General features: G+C 37.9%; 9 protein-coding genes across 9 annotated transcripts; 3 read left to right on the forward strand and 6 right to left on the reverse strand.

The window, feature by feature from the left end:
* Positions 1 to 1,146: 1,146 nt before the first annotated feature.
* Positions 1,147 to 3,178, forward strand: VCUG_02108 (DNA ligase I, ATP-dependent (dnl1); the record flags this gene model as incomplete). Its single annotated transcript, XM_008076930.1, has 1 exon — positions 1,147 to 3,178. One exon carries the CDS (start codon positions 1,147 to 1,149, stop codon positions 3,127 to 3,129), a length of 1,983 nt encoding a protein of 660 aa, XP_008075121.1. The 3' UTR covers positions 3,130 to 3,178.
* A 740-nt stretch (positions 3,179 to 3,918) lies between these two features.
* Positions 3,919 to 4,917, reverse strand: VCUG_02109 (uncharacterized protein; the record flags this gene model as incomplete). The annotated part of the gene is made up of 1 exon (XM_008076931.1): positions 3,919 to 4,917. One exon carries the CDS (start codon positions 4,915 to 4,917, stop codon positions 3,919 to 3,921), a length of 999 nt encoding a protein of 332 aa, XP_008075122.1.
* Positions 4,918 to 6,367: 1,450 nt separating this feature from the next.
* On the reverse strand, positions 6,368 to 7,887 carry VCUG_02110 (translation elongation factor Tu; the record flags this gene model as incomplete). The annotated part of the gene is made up of 1 exon (XM_008076932.1): positions 6,368 to 7,887. The coding sequence occupies one exon, from the start codon at positions 7,885 to 7,887 to the stop codon at positions 6,463 to 6,465; it is 1,425 nt and encodes a 474-aa protein (XP_008075123.1). The 3' UTR covers positions 6,368 to 6,462.
* Positions 7,888 to 9,606: 1,719 nt separating this feature from the next.
* On the forward strand, positions 9,607 to 10,449 carry VCUG_02111 (uncharacterized protein; the record flags this gene model as incomplete). The annotated part of the gene is made up of 1 exon (XM_008076933.1): positions 9,607 to 10,449. The coding sequence occupies one exon, from the start codon at positions 9,607 to 9,609 to the stop codon at positions 10,447 to 10,449; it is 843 nt and encodes a 280-aa protein (XP_008075124.1).
* VCUG_02112 (uncharacterized protein) lies at positions 10,449 to 12,473 on the reverse strand (the record flags this gene model as incomplete). The annotated part of the gene is made up of 1 exon (XM_008076934.1): positions 10,449 to 12,473. The coding sequence occupies one exon, from the start codon at positions 12,471 to 12,473 to the stop codon at positions 10,548 to 10,550; it is 1,926 nt and encodes a 641-aa protein (XP_008075125.1). The 3' UTR covers positions 10,449 to 10,547.
* Positions 12,474 to 13,422: 949 nt separating this feature from the next.
* On the reverse strand, positions 13,423 to 15,660 carry VCUG_02113 (uncharacterized protein; the record flags this gene model as incomplete). The annotated part of the gene is made up of 1 exon (XM_008076935.1): positions 13,423 to 15,660. Exon 1 carries the CDS (start codon positions 15,496 to 15,498, stop codon positions 13,423 to 13,425), a length of 2,076 nt encoding a protein of 691 aa, XP_008075126.1. The 5' UTR covers positions 15,499 to 15,660.
* A 1,475-nt stretch (positions 15,661 to 17,135) lies between these two features.
* On the reverse strand, positions 17,136 to 18,831 carry VCUG_02114 (uncharacterized protein; the record flags this gene model as incomplete). The annotated part of the gene is made up of 1 exon (XM_008076936.1): positions 17,136 to 18,831. The coding sequence occupies one exon, from the start codon at positions 18,829 to 18,831 to the stop codon at positions 17,398 to 17,400; it is 1,434 nt and encodes a 477-aa protein (XP_008075127.1). The 3' UTR covers positions 17,136 to 17,397.
* A 354-nt stretch (positions 18,832 to 19,185) lies between these two features.
* VCUG_02115 (methionine-tRNA ligase, beta subunit) lies at positions 19,186 to 20,240 on the forward strand (the record flags this gene model as incomplete). The annotated part of the gene is made up of 1 exon (XM_008076937.1): positions 19,186 to 20,240. The coding sequence occupies one exon, from the start codon at positions 19,186 to 19,188 to the stop codon at positions 20,158 to 20,160; it is 975 nt and encodes a 324-aa protein (XP_008075128.1). The 3' UTR covers positions 20,161 to 20,240.
* Positions 20,241 to 21,308: 1,068 nt separating this feature from the next.
* Positions 21,309 to 22,014, reverse strand: VCUG_02116 (uncharacterized protein; the record flags this gene model as incomplete). The annotated part of the gene is made up of 1 exon (XM_008076938.1): positions 21,309 to 22,014. The coding sequence occupies one exon, from the start codon at positions 22,012 to 22,014 to the stop codon at positions 21,331 to 21,333; it is 684 nt and encodes a 227-aa protein (XP_008075129.1). The 3' UTR covers positions 21,309 to 21,330.
* Positions 22,015 to 22,665: the final 651 nt, after the last annotated feature.

Genomic DNA, 22,665 nt, shown 5'->3' on the forward strand with positions numbered 1-22,665 from the left:
AAAAAAATGAAGAAAAAGAAGCAACAGAAGAAAGGAAAGTGATCCTTAACTGATTAAATATCTAAAATACGTGATCTACAGTGTTTTTATGTTCTTTTGCTTTATTTTAACACTATAATAAACAGTAAAGGTACATTTCAGCTAAAGCGTTCAACCTAAGAAGATAAAAAGCGCGAAAATTCCTGGACGTTTCGAGCTAATAACTCAACATTACATTCATCGATTCCATAGAAATCCTATTTTTGACATATCTCTCTATTGTTCATTAGATTCTAGCACGATTTAAAACCCAATAATTTTGCACTCGCCTAGGACAGCAAAATATTCGGTATAACGACACGTGAAGGAACTAAAAGGATAGGAATGCATGGTTTGGTAAGAGATAGTATTGATCACACGAGCAACACAGCATGGAATGCTGTTATCAATCATAAATCAACAAGATGGAAAATAAAACACGCTTAACAGTGCTTTAAATCTGAGAGAGCTTTCCAAGATTGATCTAACGGTGTTTAGCCTTTGTATCAGTATTTAGTGCTTTTATTCGATTGCTTGAACAAAAGTAGTTCGCTACAGGGCAACGCAAAAACTTTCGTTTCTTATAGCAAAAAAACTTGTGATTGTTGCGTGTAAAAAAAAAGTAAACGTATACATAGTGAGGAAAAATAATGTTGGGAAAGTATCTTGTAGTTGCTAGTATCATTAATTCATATCAATATTAAATAAAATATCTCCTCAAGCAATAATGTTAATCACGCCCATACCTCGTACTGCTGCACATTAAGGCACATATCTCTAAAAGTTTATCCTGATCAAATGTGGTGATTCAGATACCAATAGGTATTTCACAATTACTAGCTTGCTGATCAATATTACGGTATAAGTTGGTTATTTACAGCTATATTACGCGCTCTTATCTATTATTTGATTATTATAGAGAAATTAAGGTCAATTTAACTGCCTCATACAAAGCTTAACATGAGTAGTGCATGTTTTTTTGCACAATCATAGATAGGAAATCGCTATGAGTACAATTTTATTACGTGCATCGAATAAAAATCTTGTGTTTGTGGTTTACATTTCGTTTGTTGTTTGCTCTGGAATCTCCAACATGATTACTTTTTGATGAACTGTCGTAGACCCTTAATGCTTGCTTTATTCAAGGACTTGTGCTGCATTTTTGAAAAAATTGCAGAAAAATCTGGCCGATTGGAAATACAACAGATACTCTCCAACTATTTATCGACTCTAGACAAGAATAACATGGTAATAGCCTTTTATCTTTGTACTGGTACTGTATATCCCACATACGAAAACAAAGAACTAAATATTGGCGAGGGAATTCTTTACAAGGTTATAGGTGACATGACAGGCAGAAATATAAAAGCGTTGAAGGGGGAATATGCTGAGTGTGGTGACTTAGGACAGATCGCATGCAAGTACAAAATTAACAAACTTGTTCAAATGAAGAAAAATTTTGAACTGTGCGAAATATATGATGGCCTAAGGAAAATAGGTGAAATTGAGGGAAAAGATGCCATAGTTAGGAAAAAGAATGCTATTTTAAAGATTCTTTCGGTTATGTCTACGATAGAAATCAGGTATTTTGTGAGACTTTTAGAAGGCAAGCTAAAGATCGGCCTGGCAATACAGACTGTACTCATAAGCATTGGAATGGTTTTTGAAAACAAGGAAGATTCTCTGGACATACTTAAAAGAGCTTACAATCGGTGTGCGTCTGTCGAAATCTTGTTAGATAAAATTCATAAAGATGGTATACAAAGTTTAGAATGTCTTGGAATAGTGCCATTAATTCCGTTCCGAGCAATGCTGTGCAATCCGCTCAGTTCATTTGCAGTTGGTTTTTCTGATTTCATATGCGAAGTAAAATACGACGGAGAGCGGATACAGATCCACAAAAAAGACGACCAAGTTAAATTTTACTCGAGAAATGGTGAAGATAGTACTTTTAAGTACCCAGACTTGGCAATGATAGTTCGTGCGGAAAAAAACAATTTTATTTTGGATGGTGAAGTTGTGGCATACGACACATCAACCGGCAAAATTCTATCTTTCCAGGTTCTTTCAACAAGAAAAAGAAAGGATGTCGGTAAAGTTGATGTTTTCATCTGCGTATTCGTGTTCGACATACTGAGCATCAATGGTAAATGTCTGCTGGACAGGACATTGAGAGAACGAAGAGACGTTCTCAAAAATATGATTAGAGAGCAAGATGGCATAAAATATGCGGAATCGCTTGGAGAAATGAATATTACTAAACCATCAGGTGATATTAATAATATTAATGTTGTGCCTGATGATTTGAATGGTGTTCAGGAAGAGCCCACAAGCAACAAATTGGTTGATAAAAGTGCCTTGCAAGTAGAAGACAAGAATGGGCCAAAAAATGAAGAAAATACGGTGTTTACTGCAGAAAGTATGCGTGAAAATAGTATCCATGAAAATAAACATGAGCCAAAACGAAAAATTGCTGATTTAGAACAATCAAAGATAAAAAGCACAAAAAGATCCAAAATAGATATGACAGAGAAGTCACCAACCCAAATACACATCGAAGAAACGATCGAAAAGGCCTTCAACGAATCTCTCAACCAAAGACACGAGGGTCTTATCATCAAAAACTTAAACTCGTTGTATGTTCCAAATAAGAGAAGCAACGACTGGTTAAAACTTAAAAAAGACTACATAAGCATGGCTGATACCGTTGATTTGGTCGTTATGGGCGCCTTTTACGGTAAGGGGAAGCGTACAGGTGTATACGGTGGTTTTCTCATGGGATGCTATAATAATGAGCGCGTTGAAGCTATTTGCAAATTAGGAACAGGATTTGACGAGCAGACTTTGGGCAGCCTGAAGGATAAGCTTAATGTAAGCAAAAGCGTGCCGAAGCTTTATAAATACAGTGACTCAAGCACACCTGATTTATGGATTGACCCGGAATATGTTTTTGAGGTTAACGCTGCATCAATATCTAATTCACCCTTGTACACGACGGGTCTCTCGTTGAGATTTCCCAGGTTCATAAAAATTAGGGAAGACAAAAGGATCGAAGATGCAACAACGCTTTCGTACATAAAATTGATGACGAGAAAGGAAAATCGTGAATAAACGATGAAGATGTAACACCGTGATGCATTTTGTTAAATGAATTTTTTGCCTTTCAAATTCACAAATCAAAGCTTGTTATCGACTTTGATGTAACCAAAGCAATTATCCATATCCATACTATACCGTTTCACGGTGGCATACTTATCTTCTACTCCTTTATTTTGCTAGCTATGTCGTATCTTGGTGTTGTATCAGGTAACTATCCTTGACTGTCGAATCAGCACAAGGTTTTAACGCGTAATGATGGTGCATACTTCGACCACGGCATTTTTTGAAGGTTTGTTTGATTGCCATCGCACAACGGCACGCAAAGGAACACTTCCAGCAATTAGTTTTTCGATTCTGGTCAAAATTGCGCACACAAATCAAATAATTGACAATTAAGTTAACAGACCGTTTTAATTGAATGGCATGTGCCATAAAACACCATTATACGTTTTTGTTCCGTTTTATAACCGAAGATAGCGCAGATAATTTCCTCAAAAATTTAACTACAAAAACATTTCACCTCCCATGGCTGATCTGATTATAATCCTTGAACCAGAAAATTCTATTATTGTACTAAAGCATTTAATTTACTACCAATGGCATCTATTGCTCTACAGGTACTTATCGGTATCAATACAAGATATATAATTTTACATAACACATGTAATGTAAGTATTTACCAATGGTTAAAACGGATTACATGTTATTTCTGGCTTACAACCAGACACCTGTACCAAAAAACAGCACAGATTGGAATTGTATATGTTAAAAAACAATGGAAATCGCAAGAAGCTACCAAATTTAATTAACTCCAATGGTATTCTTGGATTTCCGCTCATCAGCTGTTCTTCCGTTCAAATTCTGTTCATTCTTCTCCAAAGTCTCTGACGCGTATTTAATACCCAGCTCAACACATTCTCTGATTGCTTGCTTTTCGTGTAACCCTACCAAAACCCCAGCAGCAAATGAATCTCCCGCTCCACACGTGTCATTAAACACCTGCTTGCTTGTAGGAACTTTCACTTCGTAAATCTCACCTTTATAAGCATACTTTACGTTCTGCGGACCATCCGTACAGATAAAAACAGTTTCATTCTGTGCTATCTGATTTATTCCTTCCTCCATAGACACTGAGGGCCCAAACTTCTTTGTGATTAACGCATTTGTCTCTGATTTATTCCCTATGATCACCTTTGCGTCTTTTAAAAGCGTATCAATAAATCCCATCGTATCGTCCCTGTACAATTTTTCGCTTCCTAAATTAATCACTAGCACAATATCTTTGCGCAAACACTTCAAAAACAATTCTACCGTGTTGCGATCAAACGATACGATAAAAACTGAGAGGTAAGCTATTTGAGCTTGGCCGATCACATCTCGGTTTTGCTCTATGAAACTAGGTCGCATATGCTCACTAGCACCTTGCCATGTGCACAATATTCTTTTGGATTTCTTCAAAATGATAAAACAGTGCCCGGTTTTATGTGAAGGAATTTCATCAAAGTAAAAACCGACACTGTGTTCTCCTACCAACCCGTTTAAGTCCTCGTTGTCCTGATCATACCCAATCGCGCCAAAAAATTTCACGTCAATGTTTGAGCATTCGTTTATCTTCAATACCGTGTTCAAAGATGATCCGCCCAGACTCGTCATTACTCTTGGCTTGGAATTAAACATTGCCAGCGTATTTTCATCTGGTATACGCATATAATCATCGTTATTCAGACGAAAAAGCTGTATGAGATCATCACAATCCGTGATACGATAATCTAAAAGTGGTTGACACAGCGTTATTATCATTATCTTGTTTTGGGGGACTTATGAAAATAAACGTGGTTTTATAGTGATTTGCAATATTTTTATGTGCGATTTGAAACGAATAATTTGTGACTTCTTTATATGATTGGATGACATTTATTAAAAGCTGTCACCGAATGTCAGCCGTTTCAAGAGCAAATTAAGTTGCAGAAAATTAAAAAATGTCTGAAAATCAAAAAATAATTTATCAGAAAAATTTTAGGCTCTGAAATCACGAATTGCAAATACGACCATGCATGACCGATGAAGCGTATCGAGCGAACGGACGGTATCACCATTATTTGCTCCGTGGTTGGCAGATGTTCAATTAATAAATGTTTTTAACGCCGTGCCACACATTCTATAGTACCAAAAGACACACACTTTTCAAATAGTGCTTATTTCAGTTTTAGGTTAAATTTTTGCGATTTATTACTATGATGTAATATGATGGCATCATTGTCCATCAATCATCTGTGATGGCATAATAACACGGACTGTACACTCAAAACAGAGAACAAAATGGGTTCAATGACTATTCGCCCAGTATGCACTCAGAGCATATCTGTCACCAAATAGAAGCGTTCAGCATTGATCTACCATTGTAGATCCCTACTAAAGTACCGGCCAGAATTGCACAGCGTACTTTTCTGCTATGGTCAGCCAAGTGATCGTAGGTTCAGTACACATTGCCATTCGTAGCGTAGCGAGCGCAGTTAGACCTGCTGTCAAATACGATTAAGTTCGTTTGCTGAGACATTCGTGCAGTCCATTCTCTAATGAGCACACATCGCCATATAAATAACACAATAAAGACGTGTTGATAACTCATATGTAGCATAGTTCGTAATTTCTATGACTTTCTTCAGCATCAAATTTTATGTCTTTCAGTGGAATAAATGATTTTACTATCAGTTCTTTACTAAGGACAGGTCTATCTGCACTTAGCAGTCTGCTTCGAAGTATCAACAAGCACGTTTTACCGCCGATAACATTCTTTCATCCTGTTAAAACAACATATCGTAATAGAAATGCATTAGTTTAAATATTTTTGTACCTGAGGCTCATTTTCATTGCTAAAAGTGTGTTTATCTATCTTCACACGTTACAGCACTCAGGCAAACACACTTTTCTTGTTTACCAATCTTTAATCAATGAGAAATTAGTACGTCAGCTCACACAACATTTTTGTGCGCGGAGAAACCCGAATAGTACAATAGACTGTTATTCCGCTCGAAGAAAGCATGCACACATAGCTTGCTGTCTGCATAACACACAGCTTCTCGTAGCCTGCTTATAGTCACAAAATGCCGGATTCTCTAACACGTAATTCATCCCCTGCAGCAGAAGAACGAACTAAAACGAATCTCACGTCTAAATAAACATGTAGAGCAGTAAAAACCGCTCAAAAAAGAGACGTACACCCCTTCAATGTATGATAAATTTGTTTAATAAATTAGGTCGGAATAAACTAAGAGCAACTCTGCTCAACATAATACTCAAAACAAAAACAAACAACAATTTTCGTAAAACTTTTAATTACGTTACTTAACCACCTCTCGCTCTCCTTCTTGCAGGAGCCTCCTCTTTTCCTTCTTTGCCCCCCTTCTCGGAAGCACATTCCTTTTCAAACTCCTCCTTCGTGTATCGCAGATCGATCGCACCTATACCAACAATTCTACCACCGTCTCTCAGTGCAAATCGTGCAAGCGATGGAACTTCTTTGATCGTTTCCATAACTACAGGTTTCTGCGGGTGAATTATGCATGTAACATTTTCGCCCTTGCTGACAACATCTGGGCTGGTGATCTCATCGGCAACGCCCTGCATTTTCTTGCTGAAGAATTTTGAAATCTGGCACGGAACGTGGTGTGTACCAAGATCCATCACCGGACAATACCCAGGTTTGATACCCTTGGGGTGTTCAACGACAACAACCTTTGCACGTGCAGCCTCGAACACAGTGATCGGCACGTTTTTGACGTCACTCATCACATGGCCCGGCTTGATTAGTGCAGGATTTCCCTTTGTGGCCGCCTTGAGTGCAACACCACAGTTTTCACCGCTCACTACTTCTGCACGCGGTGTTTTGTGGATCTCGAGAGTTTTTACTTCAGCAACCACATTGGTGGGCTGCACGGAGACGACCATTCCCGGTTTGATCACACCTGTGCTCACTCGGCCGGTGTACACCATCCCAATACCGGGAATTTTGTGCACAGAGTCGATCGGCATTCTGAGCGGCTTGTCAATAGGACGGGGTGGCGGTACCTGTGAGTTAAGCGCACCCTCAAGTGTAAATAACGGCTCAGCATCAGGATTTGCCTTTGGCTTCCACCCCTCAAACCACGCATACTTCTCGCCTTTCTCCACGATGTTAATTCCGTTGTAGCCTGAGATCGGGATGACAATAGGGTCCTTGTCTGGGTGGCACTTCGCAATGATGTTGAGCATTTCCTTTCTTACCTCATCGAAACGCGCCTTCATCTTCGACGACTCGACCGTATCGCACTTGTTCACACACACGATCAGCTTCCTGCATCCGAGTACCCCACTGATCATTATGTGGTCCTTGAGCGTACCACCAGATATACAACTCTCGAACTCGTTGGTTGCGCAGGGCACCAACACCACACCCGCGTCAGCCTGTGCAGCACCCGTTACCATATTTTTGATGAAATCTTTGTGCCCAGGGCAGTCGATAACGTTCAACATGTGTTTTGGTGTTTCTAACTTCATCAATGACGTTGTGATTGTTATACCTCTGTCACGCTCCGCGGCCGACATATCCATGACGTACGCGTAACTGAAGGTACCTCGTCCACGGTCTTCCGCCTCCTTCTTTAGCTTCTCCATCTTACGAGGATCTATTGCCCCGAGCTGAAACGCTAGATTACCCACCGTCGTGCTCTTGCCACTGTCTACGTGTCCGATGAAGCAAACGTTCAAGATTGGTTTTTCTACTGTTGCCATTTGATGGGGTAAAAAATTTTTCTTATATTTATAATTTTAAAAAAATAATTTTTTGGTAAGCACTGTATACGCGTTCTATATGAGAAGGAAACACGTAAATTATTGCAGATACATTTTTTTGATGCGCTTTTGATACTTTTCTCGTTTTAACAGGTGCATATTTTGTCGATTTGTCTTATAATGGTCAAATTAGCCATTTTGAGCACGAATAATTTCTAGAAAAATGAATAAGTGTGTGAACTGCTTGCGATTGCAATTTTCTTTGTTGTCACAGGAGAAGGACAGGCCCTTGCACCGTACCACTACTGTGATTCAAAACAGGCTTATGTAACGCATATAAGCATTTTATGGTCTATTGCAAACACTTTTTGCTTTAAATATAGATTTGTTCATCAAACACGAATTCTGGTGACAGGTCGTTTAGCCCGCATGATAACGAAATTGTTGCGTATACCAAAACGGGAGAGACAATCAACGTGAATTTCTCTTTTTCTGCACCGAACAGTTTACATGAACAATAACTAACTCATGTACCGCGTTAAATTTGACGGTACATATCTATTTGATCGTCAAAACATTCTATCAGCATTGCTGTCTCTTCTTCAACCACAGCGGCTATAAATATGCTTATACAATACATTCCATATTTATCAGTATACCATAGCGATCTATCACGTATTTATTTGCAATGATTAATTTTAATTTATTTCCAGAACATTTCTCTTCCTGAGATGATTTATTTGAAACACTGGAAATGATTTATATACCACGTTGTGCCGAGATAATTTTTATACGTAGGATGCGTGCACTACCTCGCAAATTAACTAAAGGTATGTGATGCTTAAACGATACGTGAACGGTATCACGGGCAAAGCGGTGCGTCTATTGAAGTAGGTATTTTGCGAGTAAATTACGGCACTTCTCTCTTCCATCACCTCGAACGAAGAGGATCAAAGCATTCACATCATCTTTTTCTTGGTTTATTGCTCATTGAGATGTTCTGTAAACACGGTGTATCGGTATAAAATCGGAGAGAAAAAAATAAATCCGTTTACTATCCCAGCCACAGCACACACCAATTCGTTATTATGGTGGAAAGGATCAATGATAGCATTATGAAATATTTGGACAATAAAATGGCGGAAGAATTTTAGTAAATTAGCTTGATGGCGGAAATGATTAAATTTATGGTAAAAATAAAACAACTCGCCTAGATATATTCAGATGATGATTATTCTTGGTTTCTTTTCTGTTCATTAAGGATTTGTAATATGATATCACGTATTAATGTTCAGAATGTTGTTCTTTCTTCGTTAGTTCAAAGAAAATTCTACCCGTAACGATAATCACACGGGGGTTCATAGCTAAGCGAGAGATGTGTGATCTACCGATTTTTTTGTGGTTCAGCGGTTTATGAAGTGTTTTATTTGGTTGTGTGTGATATTTTTGAGAAATAGAACTATAATGTACACCGAATACCGCTCTTATCGATAACTTACAACCATACCACGTAGTGATGCTATAATATTATTCTTAGCGTATATCATCCGGCCCTACATCAACACGACTGTTTCTAGCCATTCTCAACAATCCAATCATCTAAATACTTTATAACCACTCTTGGCAATCAACACGTGTATATACCTCATTATCTGACTTGTCTTTATACCATTCTGGTCTCCAACACAAAGTTACATTTTTCTGTCAAAATACACCCTCATGCTGTCGTTCCAATGCCTCACGCCGCTTCTCAAAATCGTGCAAAACGAAAAATCTTACAAAATTCAACTTTTAACAGTTGAACCACACCAAACCATTTTGCAAATTTTAAAACAAATTGGACTTGAATACCGGGTAATGTATCGATCCATGAGAAATGCACTTTACCATAGACACACTAACAAACATGTCAACGTAATCATTAATGATTCTGAAAACGATTTGTTGTTGCATTACGGTGGTACAAGCTTTATTTTGATCGGTGGACGGGCTGTTCACGGACTGCTGCACATAGTTTTTGTATTTGAACAGGATGAAGCTCGTGAATACCTAAGGAAAGCGCACGGTGGTGAACACGAAAAAGACAAGTGTACGAGTTATTGCTCGACTAAACGAGGTAAAAGGAAACAAAATATAAAGAAAACCACTCTCAAGAACACCAAACAACCAAATGATGGCCCGGTAGCAGCTTTTGATGACAGTATCGATTTGCTGGTCAAAAAGTATTACCGATTCTACACACTGGCACAGTTAAATTCTCAGCTGAAACCAAAGAAGGAAGAAACAATTCCCGATTTATCCTGGTTAGAAGGTGCAGTGATCTTTTCGCTATGCTACTACAACAAATTCGCGGATATTGCAAGAAATGTGCTGAAAATGAAAAACGATGGGAATGACAGCTTCAAAATTTTAATGGCATTGAACAAACTCATAAAGTACGGATTTGCAAAGAGAAGGGGTGGTTGTTATTCGTTGGCACTCAGCAGCGAAAGTGTGTATTCGATATGTAACAAAATAGGATATGACGTGAAAAAAGAGATCGAAATTAAAAGCAAACGTTGATTTTTATTAAGCTATGTGTTTGCGGTGTACCCTGGACAAGGAGGTGTTCAAAATAAATTTACTTCAGATTTATTAGTATACACGTTGCTCACACTGTCCTAGTCCTCATAATACACGTCTATATTTTCCAAAACTCCTCTCTTCTCAAATTTGACCATAACATCCTTCAATTGTGGGTTCCTCTTATTCTCTATTAAACTACACATGATGGCCAATGCCTTTTCCTTTTGGGACACATCCACAATCTCATCCAGTCTCCGTTTAATAACGTGGTTAACGCTTTCAACAACCTGTTCTAAGTTTATTGTCGTACTGTTTGGTGTACATACGATCTTGTTGAGCATGTAAAACGTACTCTTTATTCGTTCGTGATGCTTTTTTGCCGTGACAAAAAGAGTCATTTTATAGGGCAGCATTTCGTCAATGTTCATGTCAGGTCTGTAATCCACAAATGTCGGCTTTAAAGGCGAGTTTTTGATTTTTTGCCGGAACATCGCCGCTGAAACTGTCCTTTCAAGCACCACCAACAATAATTTCCGTTTATTTCTTCTTTTCTTAGCTTTTTTCATCCAAATTTCGATCAAATCCTTTCTCTGCAGGTAAATGCAGTTGAGAACGGCCTTCATGGACAAATAGTACGCGTATTTCCGGTATATAAATATCATGACCTGATTAAAATCCACCACGATACCGGGCTGTGACCGGTACTGCACGTTTTCTCTGCTTAAAAAACGTTCTAGCAACAGCTGCGTATACTCGTGAAATATTAATTTTCGTACAAACACTTCATAAGGATCATATTTGATCGCTTCTTTGAGACTTGGTAGCGGATAAACAGCATAATTGGGAAGTAATTTTGCGTGCACTTCCTTAGATACAAAGGGCCGCTCTCTAAAGCACAATTTTTCGTCCTCTATTGTCAAACCTTCTCCCACAAAGTAAGTCATGTCCCGGATGCTCAGCCAGTTCATTACAAGTGAACAGTCTATTTTTTCATAAAAACATGTTTTGAACATGTCCATTGCCGTTTGCCTCACATATCTGAGCTGGGTGGTTAGCAAACAGCGCGTCAAGAAATCGGCACGTTTCATAAATTTGAAGAAATACCTGATGTTACCGCGTTTTACCGCCAAAAGAAGATCAAATGCATCATTAATAACCTCATATTGGCTATCTGTGCTGTTGTTCGCTATCTTATCGTCAGTGCTGAACAGCTCATCATCATAGCATGCTATGTCGCTGCTTATCCTCAACATTATGCTAAACGAATAGTATCGCTGTTGATCGAGGGTCATTAACACGCTTCGCCTTAACTTATAGCATTCCATGAGCGACAGCAATATTCTACGTATTTGATCGGTGTTCAAATGCTCCTCAAACTTTTCGTCATCATACAGCAGGTAATTAAAAATTATGTGAAAATTACAAATTTGCTGGAGAAGCACCGCTGTCTTCTCACAGGAGAGCTCCTGTACCGAAATATCCAGACGTATTGCGCGAGTCCTATCTTCCACAAATTTGTAAACTTCAAACAACAATGGCATACCATTTATCGCCAAATTATGTCTGCTTTCCGCATCGTACTGTGTTTTTACCATCAAACTCGCACGTATTCGTTTACCTGCGCGTTCCATACTCCTTCCTGTAACCTCACAGTACTCGTCGATCACATCCATCAAATAATCAAAGCAACTGCACAAAACATGTAAAGGTCGCACATCCTCTTCTAGTGCCTTGTTCCTCCCCGCTGCGCTCCTCACATACTTCTTGATCATAAAGTTTTTTTCGAAACGGCTTATATCGTTCCTTAGTTTTCGTTCAACAATCTCGAAATGAGGACAGAATGCTTCACATGTCCCATTTATTCTTCCTTTTGGTGGTCGTTTCTCCTTGCGCTGGCTAAGAAGACTGTCATACTCCTGTTTGAGAGCTTCCATCGTATGGGTGCCAAAATTACAGAACATGAAATTCAGGATTTCGTCTAGTTGTGCATATAACCTATTTATTTTGTAAAATACATTCATTCGTCTCTTCTATCACAGTATCTGAACCGATGCATTTTTCTTATTTACTAAGACCGATCGTAGTCACTAGCCATAGTTTATGGAGGAAATCCGTGCACTATTTCGTATAACATTTCTACGAACACCCTCATCACGACAGACAGGTGTGCTACAACTGCAGCAGTAATCCTAACATACAAGCCATAAATTGTATAAAACCTTCATCCCAGGAGTATTCTGAGTAATTATTCTCCTCGGTATCTACAGATAAATGTGATTCTTGGCAATTTAACACCCAGTCAGGAAAGCGTATTCGATGCTCAACTTATTGTTATTATTCTAAGAAAAGATGCCATATTGTTTTTCTCTCATACTTTTCACAGAACGACCATTTTCTCCTGTCAATATCTGTCAGGCAATAGACAAACATGAATGTGCCAACACGTATTTATTAATGCAGCTCATCAGTTGCCCGATTAACAGCAACAATTTTCTAAAACAATGGAGGTGAATTAATGAAATTAGCAAATCTAAAACTACTTGTCACGCTTTTATCGGTGCATGACAGTTATAATATCTCACAACACACGGCTCGAATCGTTTTCTTGAATGACATGTCATCCGTAGTATGTTCGAATAGATCACAACATCATACCAACTCTTACTTTTGGTAAATGCTTCATTACTGTTAAACATGACAGAGCAGTTATCTCAACACAAGCGGTTTTAAATCGCTTTACTCTTAACAAAGATCTTAATTGTTCAATATCAACAAATTTTCTGCAGCAATGGCGTTGATCATACGCAGGAGACACAATCCATTGTGTTTGGATAGATAGTATCACTTATGCTGTTACATGTTATCAACATGTTATAGATTGCTTGAATACTATGAACAATGAGACCTGAGATCATTACAATCATGAAAAAGAAATGATCAGCGCCAGAAGATCGAAAAATAACTTAATTTTTACCTATAAAGCTCGAAGATTGTTTGTTCTCCATCGCACTTATCTGACCACTCGCATCGTTCCTTAAGAGATCTACATCTCGACGAAAAAAACTTATGAAGAATATGAGCCTTTTCTTCAGAAATGTGAAAACTCATATAACGGAACACAAGTACATCAAGTTGTTTGAACGTCTCGAAAATGCTTTTTATCAAGTATTTGAACTGCTCTTGCATACTTCTGAACAATTTCTGAATTACTCCTGGACGTTTTGGTACTACGTCAATCACCAATTTCTCAATGTCAGCGAAAGCTCCAAAATATTGACATAACATAAGTTGGATAAGTTTTTTTTGTGCTAAAACCATCCTAATATGGAGAGTGTGGAGTTTTAGATGCACCACATTCTTACTCTCCACCAAATTCTGTTCGTTCGCATCAACTTTTGCAGGTTGGAATTTGTCATAATTTCGATTGGCGAGGCTATCAAATGATGACCGAATGGATCTACCATCTATGCGAAATTCTTTTAACGTTTTTAAAGGTTCTATTAACCTTACCAGTTCACCAATGGTCATCTTAGAACTAACAAAGAGTTTTTCTATTGGTCCTTTCAAATTGCTTAGTTGTCTACATAAAAGTTCATACTTGACATTCTCATCATCATACATACAAATTTCAAGATGTTTCAACATTTCCAGCTCAGTTATCATTTTCAAGAGTTTTGCATCTAAATACGAGCACCGGATTATTAATGTTTCTAACTTTTTCATTTTTACTTCAATTGTGCTCTTATCCCTCAACTCCAAACCATTACCGCCAGCATCAATTTCTAAAACTTCAAGAGCAGCAAAGTCTAGGTTAAACAAATTAGAAACATCAAAGAAATCACAAACATCATAAAAATCACAAACATCATAAAAATCACAAACATCATAAATATATCTAATCTTATAACAAATTAATACTAGATGCTTAAGTTCGTTTCGGTTTTCTTTCTTTAGAAAACTGACAGCGAGCTCTAGATAAAAAATATCAAATGATAAATACTCTGGTATAGTACCATAACACCGAAAAGACGGGAGCAGCCGGTCGCAGTTCATCTTACCTAATATTAAACACCGTAGACCACCTACTATTTGGTCACTAGGCATAACACTCTCACTGTAACTCATGTTTAACGTCAGATTGCGTAGTTTTACGCACTTATTTATATTGACTTGGATTCTTATCATTTGTTTATGTGCCGGAGGCGATAGAATAGGACAAAACCACCTGCACTTACTGAAGCAGATAGTCTCATATGATTCTCCAAAAGTCACCTCAATTTTTTTACATTGAAGCACAGCATTCTTGAAAGCGAGAAAAGTACATCCAATAAACATCAGACTTTCCAGTTTCATGTTACTTACTTTCTCTAAGAACTCTTCCATAAATAACATATTCTTCACTTTAAATGTACGTAATTTTGGAATTCTTTCGAGACTAATGAAATCCTGAACCGTTTCATAAGATTCATGGTACAAACTTATATATCTACGCGTCAAGTTTAGAAGATATAAATCGGTAATAAAATCAAATTTCTGCATTGTATCACCGAGTTTGACATCAGATAAATTTCTTGACCATTTATGAACAACAATTGTCAAATTCACACGGTCGAATCGTTTTAGAATATATTTTGCTTTTTCAATGCTTGATTTGTCAATAAAAACTTTCAATCCCTTCCTCGGCTCTGCATTACCTTCCTGTTGAGCAGAAAAGTATGAGCTGAACTTCTTTGCCTCGTAGACAAGTTGTATTGTCTTTGAAAGCTCACGATAGAAGGTTTGCAAGTTCTCGTATTTCTCCATTGTTGCCCTCTGCAAAAGTGTCTCACAATCTGACAAGAGAAGACGTTCCACAATGTGGGCACACCTGAGATCCAAGTGTTCTTCAGGTTCATCCAGTAAGTGCTCAAGATCATACCTAAGTTGTTCCTCTGCGTACACATATTCTGAGCCATCATCACCCTTTTTAACACCTATATTAGCACATGACCATCGATAGATTGACAACAAATAATTGAAAAAAATCATGGGATCCACAGAATTCATTCCTTTTATAGTTTTAAATTTGCAAAAATGATAAGGAAATTCATTCTTATCGGCACGTGCTTTTTGTTCATCTCATATGGTTGTTGATCATGTGATTAGAGGAGAAAGCCAGCATTAAATTGCGAATTTTTTGACACTAATAATAATGATGCACACATTTTTACAAGTTTAGTGTGTTCTTTTCTTGTTTATGATATCGATCACACAAAATAGACCTGCTTTTCTCATCAACCTGTTACAGACAATAATAAACTAGTTGTTTGTGTGAACGAAGTATTCATGGTCAACACACTGTCGTTGATTGTGTGCACTTCGGTATGATGTAAGAATATGATAATGGAAGAATAAAAGTATTGTTATGTGATGAGCACATTGCTGTTAAACACATGTTTTGCTTTTGATCAGAAAGCTCATATTGTAATTGTGTTGTTCTACCTCAAGAAAAGCTGAAAGCTACATTACAATATGCAATTATCAATGCGTTATCATATTTATGTTGAATACAATGCATGTACACCAGTTATATTGTGTGTGCCAGTATCACTACATTCCTTTTCCTGTTATCATTTCTACTCCAAATGAATTTCTTATCATCAAATCGATTTGAACAAATATTGAACATAAATGTCATCAATATTGATCAACTGATGTTAATATTAAATGTCACCTGCATTTGTCTTTCGAATGTTGTAACTACTTAAAGCACTGTTTGAAGTGTTTTTTTGTGAGTTGCTGAGCAAACCGGTTGTAATGATCAGTACTCGTCTTCTTTATGTTATTCATACAATATTATAATCATGCAATGTGCTAGTATTCTCAAGATAATCATGACATGATATTTTGTTGCCATTTCACAATCGATATCACGTGTTGTAGAGCCATGACACAACTGTTACTAAACTGGTATTTAATTAAAAAATTGTAAATGATAGCAATATAGAAATATTAAATGTGGTACTATAGTCTGATCAATTTTATTAGTATTGATGATGCAAATATTTGTGTGGTTTTGTAACAATTTTACAGCACTGCAATTTTCTCTCAAATTGATATGTTATCAGCAAAAAGAAGAAAGAGATGTACCAATATATTGAGAGATGGTGTTGAAGCTAAACAAAGCTAAAAAACGATACAATGCAGAGCAATATCCTAAGTCTAGGGTTAATTATGGCAGTGCTAATGTCGCAAACCAACATGAGGGATGGTGGCTGAGTCACGAAATCGATTCTCGTTTACAATAGTACGTGATTCGAATTCCTCTATGCAACATTTTTGTGTAAATATTCGAAGCCTTCAGATCACAAAACAACAAAGCGTGATAATGGTGAACAGGCTCAAAAAATAACACATATCAACTTATTGGTGGCGATAATCTTTGTGAAATACATGAGCCTGCACAAACATATGATGGTAAATGATGAGATTCCCAAGAGATCCTGACATCTGATACAGCAATATATCATCTCGAACCAGATGTCTCACAATTAATCTCTTCTCACATCAATATTAAGCAAAATATCCTTTCTAGGCAACAAAAACAATAAAAAAAACAAAATAATTCCGTTAAATATGTCATAGATTTTTTTATCTTCAATTGCTAGCCTACCATATGAATATTATTACCACATGAATCGAGGAGCAACTCGAACACTGATTAGTCAATCCGAAAGACAAAAATCATTCAATTCCTTATGAAAAGATGCAAAGCAATAAAAAGTGGCTAATAACAGGACAAAATGATGTTTCCAGAAGTAGAACAGATTTTACTAGAAAATATCCATGTTTGTGTCTCATTGTACGTATGAAACCAGTACCAACAGGGTAGTAAGACGTAGTACCTTTATCTTATGGCATGTCAAATTCTTGCAAACCGAAAATATTCATTTTGCCAGAATACAGTTACAATTTATTGTTCTGTGTCCATTTTTTCCTTTTCGCCAAGTATTCAAAGCTTTTGTTATCTGTCACTCCGTACTTGATCGCTCTCATGAGCGCACAGTACGTGTGAAAAACTCCCTTGACCTTATTATTCCTGAATTCGCTTGCTATGTTTCGTATATCTGAAATAATCTCTTCATTTCTATCCAGCAAAACGATTTCTTTCAGCAAATTCAATCCATAGCATTTCATATCATCATCTTTTCTTGTGCAGAACAGGTGGTTTATCTTTTGTACGATATTTCGCGTGTCAGACCGCTCTATACTTCGTACGAGAATGTGCATCACAACGGGTAAATCATCTTTTGAAGGATCAATCATTTTCAAAAGGATATCATTGATCCTTACGGGTACTTTGAAGTGTAATTTTATGAGTGAAATTACTTTAAGTTTCTTTAACCTTGTGGACCGAATGTCTTTCCGCCCCTTTACTTGTACAAGAAGCAAATTAATCACCGCTTTAGGATCATGTATCTCCTTTATAACCTTCACAGTTGTAGTATCTATCACAAAATGATTGTACATCGCATCTGCGCTTGTGTCACTCGCCTTACTACAACTTATGATCTCTTCTACGGACATGCTGTTGGCCACAACATCAGTAATGTTCTTTCTCCTATCTCTTTTCATTTCCTTCTCTCTAAGTATCCTTTCTTTGGTCACTTGCTGCTCTTCCTTGAACCGCTCGTAGTCAAAACCTTTTTTCCCTCTGTTCTTTTTCTTTCTCACCTTCATTTTAACACCCTGTTCGCCTTTTGTAAGTGGTAAAAGACCCAAAACATAATTAATTGATAGTCCTTGCACATTTTCGTCTTTCAGTGCATCCATTATAACATCATTAAGTTCTGCCTCTGTGTGGTCGTATACATAGATCAAGAAAAACAGAGCCATCTTTTTCTGTGATATTGTGCCTTTGTAATAGTACTGCTTGAACATCTCTACTATATCGGACACAAAATTCTTTGAAACAGTATCGTTGTCCTTTCCCGAGCTCTCCGATTCTACCGAGCAAGTTATTCTCAGCTTGCCCGTGTGTTCATCAAAAAAAGTGTCGTGGGCAATCCTCAATAAATCCAATTTGAACTCGCACTCAAAAACCGCAATGACAAAGTCCTCCCTGCACATCAATCCTTTTTTTCTAACATCGCCCATCAAATACAGAATGTCTTTCCGTCTCTCATCATCCCTTTCTATCCTGAAATGGCTTATTATGAATTTGCCGATCTCCACATTGTATAAGTGACAGACTGAAACGATGAATTGCAGCACAGTTATGTGATCAGGCATTGGGGGTACATTAAGCAACGACTGATATGTTTTTACCATTGAAATATACTCCCTTTCATATATCTCTGGTTGTTTTTTAATTTTGGCCTGTAAGTGTTCTAAATCCATTTCCCGGGGGTTGGGAGTAAGAGTAGCTAACTACCAAAAATTCATAGTAGGCGAAAAACAATCCATAACAACTATAAACTGAGTTTCTTCAATATGTTCTACATCATGCGATCTATTCAGCATTTTAAACAAAACAATAGAGCAAAGTGATTAGATTTACTTGCTATCCTGTCTTCCTCATCCCACTCTGTCAAAAATATTTGAAACGAGTCTGGACAAAGAATGCATGGTAATCAACAGCATAGTGTTTGACTCACAAACAGACGCATGTTTGAATCGGTAGAAGATCCCAACTTGCATCAGGAAATTGACATGTGCCCCTTTTTAAACTCCAAAATCCGAGCCCATCAAGAAATGATTCTATCATACACTCCTGCCGAGGAGGACCTTCTTTTTGCCATATCATACCTAAAGTTGCCTATAGAACTGCAGGAGTCGGACGTTTTCTGTTTGAAAATACAGGATGAGGAGTATCTGGGTGTTAAGGATGTAATGAACCAGCTGATAAGCCTATGCAAATGCGATCCGCATGATTTAGACCTGCTCAACGATGAGGTTGTGAGTGAAATACAACGCATGCGCCAATTGAGTCCTCGTAAGGTGCTCGTATCGCTCACACAACACAAGAAAGAGAGTGACGGTGAGAACATGCCGAGTAACATTCCGTTACACAACTACATTAACGGTAAATTTCTTACGCTGGCCGATCTCGTGCTATTCGCACGCGTGTACAAATCTATAAAGGAGGGCGTCAAGTACTCAATTGTTGAGAAGAGGTGGTTTGATGAGTTTCAGGCCAGGTTGCTGAAGCTTATAGAGTTTAAGGAAATTGAAATTGTTGACTTTGAGATACTTGACATACGGATAGGCCGTATTGAAGAGATTAAGGTGCACAAGAATGCTGATTTACTGTATGTGGAGAAAGTTAATCTGGGCAGCGAAGAAGTACAGATAATTAGCGGCTTGAGAGGAAGGATGGAAATGGAGGATATGAAGGACAAATGCTTCCTTTTCGTAGTGAATATGCAGAAATCTAAGCTCCGTGGTGAAGTGAGCAACGGAATGATACTCTGTGCAAAAGACGGCGATAATCTGGAAGTGATTCAAGCACCTGTAGACATCCCTGGAGAGAAGTTGTACTTGTCAGGAGAGAAACGGCCCGTGATACGGAACTTTAATGTGCCTAAGATCAATAAGAGCAATGAGATATTTTCTGAAGTGATGTCTGAGCTGAAAATAAGGAACAATAAGCTGATTTTTAAGGACAAGGTGGTGCTCTGTGCTGGAAAGGAAGTTATTACGAAAATGTCGAATGCATCGGTAAGCTAAGTAAAGCAGATTTTAATGGTCAAAACGCTTATTGCTCATCACTCGCATATTATATACCGTTCTGGCAATAAATTTGTTTTACGTTTCTGTTTCTTGTCCTTCAAAGGCCACGGCTAGGTGTTTACTTCGCTATTCTCTCGTGTCTATACGACCATATAGTACTGGTATACAAGCCTTTAGCGTATTTTTATCGAATATAGCACCGTTTTTAACCTGAACAAAGCGCACTGCTCAACCAGCACCGTAAAGAACACACCTCTTTATGACATATTTGGCCACGAGAGTATCATTTCTGTGCGAATTTCCGTTTATTTCATAGCTACAATGAAATTTACACTGAATTGCTTCATTATGAGCGAGCAAACACTCGATTTCTTGGTGGAGATGTCTTTGTGAACTGTCGGGGTGTGGATCGACATAAAACAATGATGATTGTGAATAAATGAGCTACCAGAAAATATCGCATTCTGACCAGGTTTAAAGCTTCATTTCTTTGTGTTACCATCAAATGCAACATCTTTTGTGATGGCAATTTGGATGGCTAACCATGCAGTGGTCCCTATAAAAAGAGTATGTTGTGGTGTAAACCTGCTTTCAAATTATTTTTTTTACCAAATTTCGCCAATGGATGAACTGCCTACAAATAAAAGGTCTTAAGTGAAAAAACGAACTAATTGCAAACACAGATAGGTAGAAAAACAACACGGCATATTTTATTTTTGCGTTGTGAATAGGTTGTGATTATTCTGAGCCCGCCATTATGTGCAATGGGAGTGATTGTGCATAGTAATGCTGTTAAATGAACTAAAAAACGGTTTTAAAAGTGCTTTGAAGCATTCTTCGATGTAACACGTGAATAAACGTATCATTAGTAAACGAAAGGACAAAGGAGAGCTGAGTTTATTTGAGTATGTGATAACTAAAAAACACCAGGAAAAATGGAAAAGTGCTCGGCAGGGCATCTCTGTAGATGCGGGCAATCCGCATGTAGAACCAAATAAAACCACGGTAGCGGTAACACGTCAGAAGCGTTTGTGCGGTGCCTGTATATGGTAATTGAATTTAGCAAAAGTTAAACCACAGCAACACGTCAAAGAGAAAGAGTCGCACGGCATGTGTTTTTAAAGCAGCCCAGATTGCTGCTAACATTCGTCCAACAAACCTTTAATTTTAACCTATCCATTCGTGCCTGACCTTCTCGTCGTTAAACGTATCCAAATCATCGAATACGCACTCACCAAGCATTTTATTAACGGGTGCTACCCTCGAAAAGCCTGACGGGTCGCACAACTCCATCTCAAACCCGCTGTTACTCACCATGTCCTGCAGCATTTCAATCGCATATTTCGCACTATCCACATCCTGGATACTCTCCAAAGACGTAACCGATCCTGAAAGCGACATGCTCGAATTAGAGGCACTCAGCTCCTGTTTCAGGTCGAATACAGATCCTGTGCTCTTTCTCTTCACGTTCCACATCTCTGCAATCTCATCGATTGCATTTCTGAGCACAATTTCAGCCACCGTGGTCACGTCCGTCGATGACGAATACTCGTACACAAACTCGTCCTTCTGGAATTTGAGCACAGCGTTCTGAAATACGCACACATATCGCTTCAAATCGTCCTTGTTTGTGAACTTGCATATTATCTTGATGCCTCCCTTGGCATTCTTGTCCTCGTACGGTAGAATTGTATTGTCCTGGATGTTGCACGTTGAGCATGTGTACGTGCTGAGTATCTGTGCGGATTGGCCGGGTGTGTCTACACGCATAATTTTGAGAAATGCTGGGTTATTGCACTGTGTGCACTGAATTTCGATTTGCTCAGGCTTGTTGCACGTCTCAGGCGACATGGGGTGCAAAATTTTTGTCTTTAAGTATTTTTCTGCTGATTAGCGACCAATAAATCGTTGCGTCCCTTAATAAAGAGAATCCAAAAAAGGACAACAGATTGATCATCATATTTCACGTTCTATTTTACAATCAATAAGTGGTTTACGTGCTATTTGATGCATCATCAATCGCACGTAAAGTGCGATTAATCATTGTGCATGGATCATTCCATAAGGTATTTGACCAATGGTAAGCATTGTGTGATATGCCTCCTTTTCTAACTGTGATGACAGGGTATATGTCCATAAATGAACGCTTGATGACAAATCAATGAGCATTTAATTACCAATCAATTAAGAAATGGCAAAAAGGCAATAAAGCGCAGCGAAAAGGAATAAAATAGCAAAATGTTTAGATAGCAACACCACAAGTGTAGGAATAGTTCATATTCCGTATCACAGTGCTATAGAAACATATGCAACACTCACCACTAACAATATCATAAGTGTTATTCTTTACACTAGCCACTGATATACCTATGCGCACAACTAATCGCTTGTGCTATATCATTACAATAATTCACCACAATGAATGTAATGACATAAAAATCAAGTTCTGACAGTTTTATTAAACGATGTAATCACACAACATTTGTTTGGTCCTGCTATTAT

Source organism: Vavraia culicis (assembly GCF_000192795.1).
Source record: "Vavraia culicis subsp. floridensis unplaced genomic scaffold supercont1.44, whole genome shotgun sequence".
NCBI lineage: Eukaryota > Fungi > Microsporidia > Pleistophoridae > Vavraia > Vavraia culicis.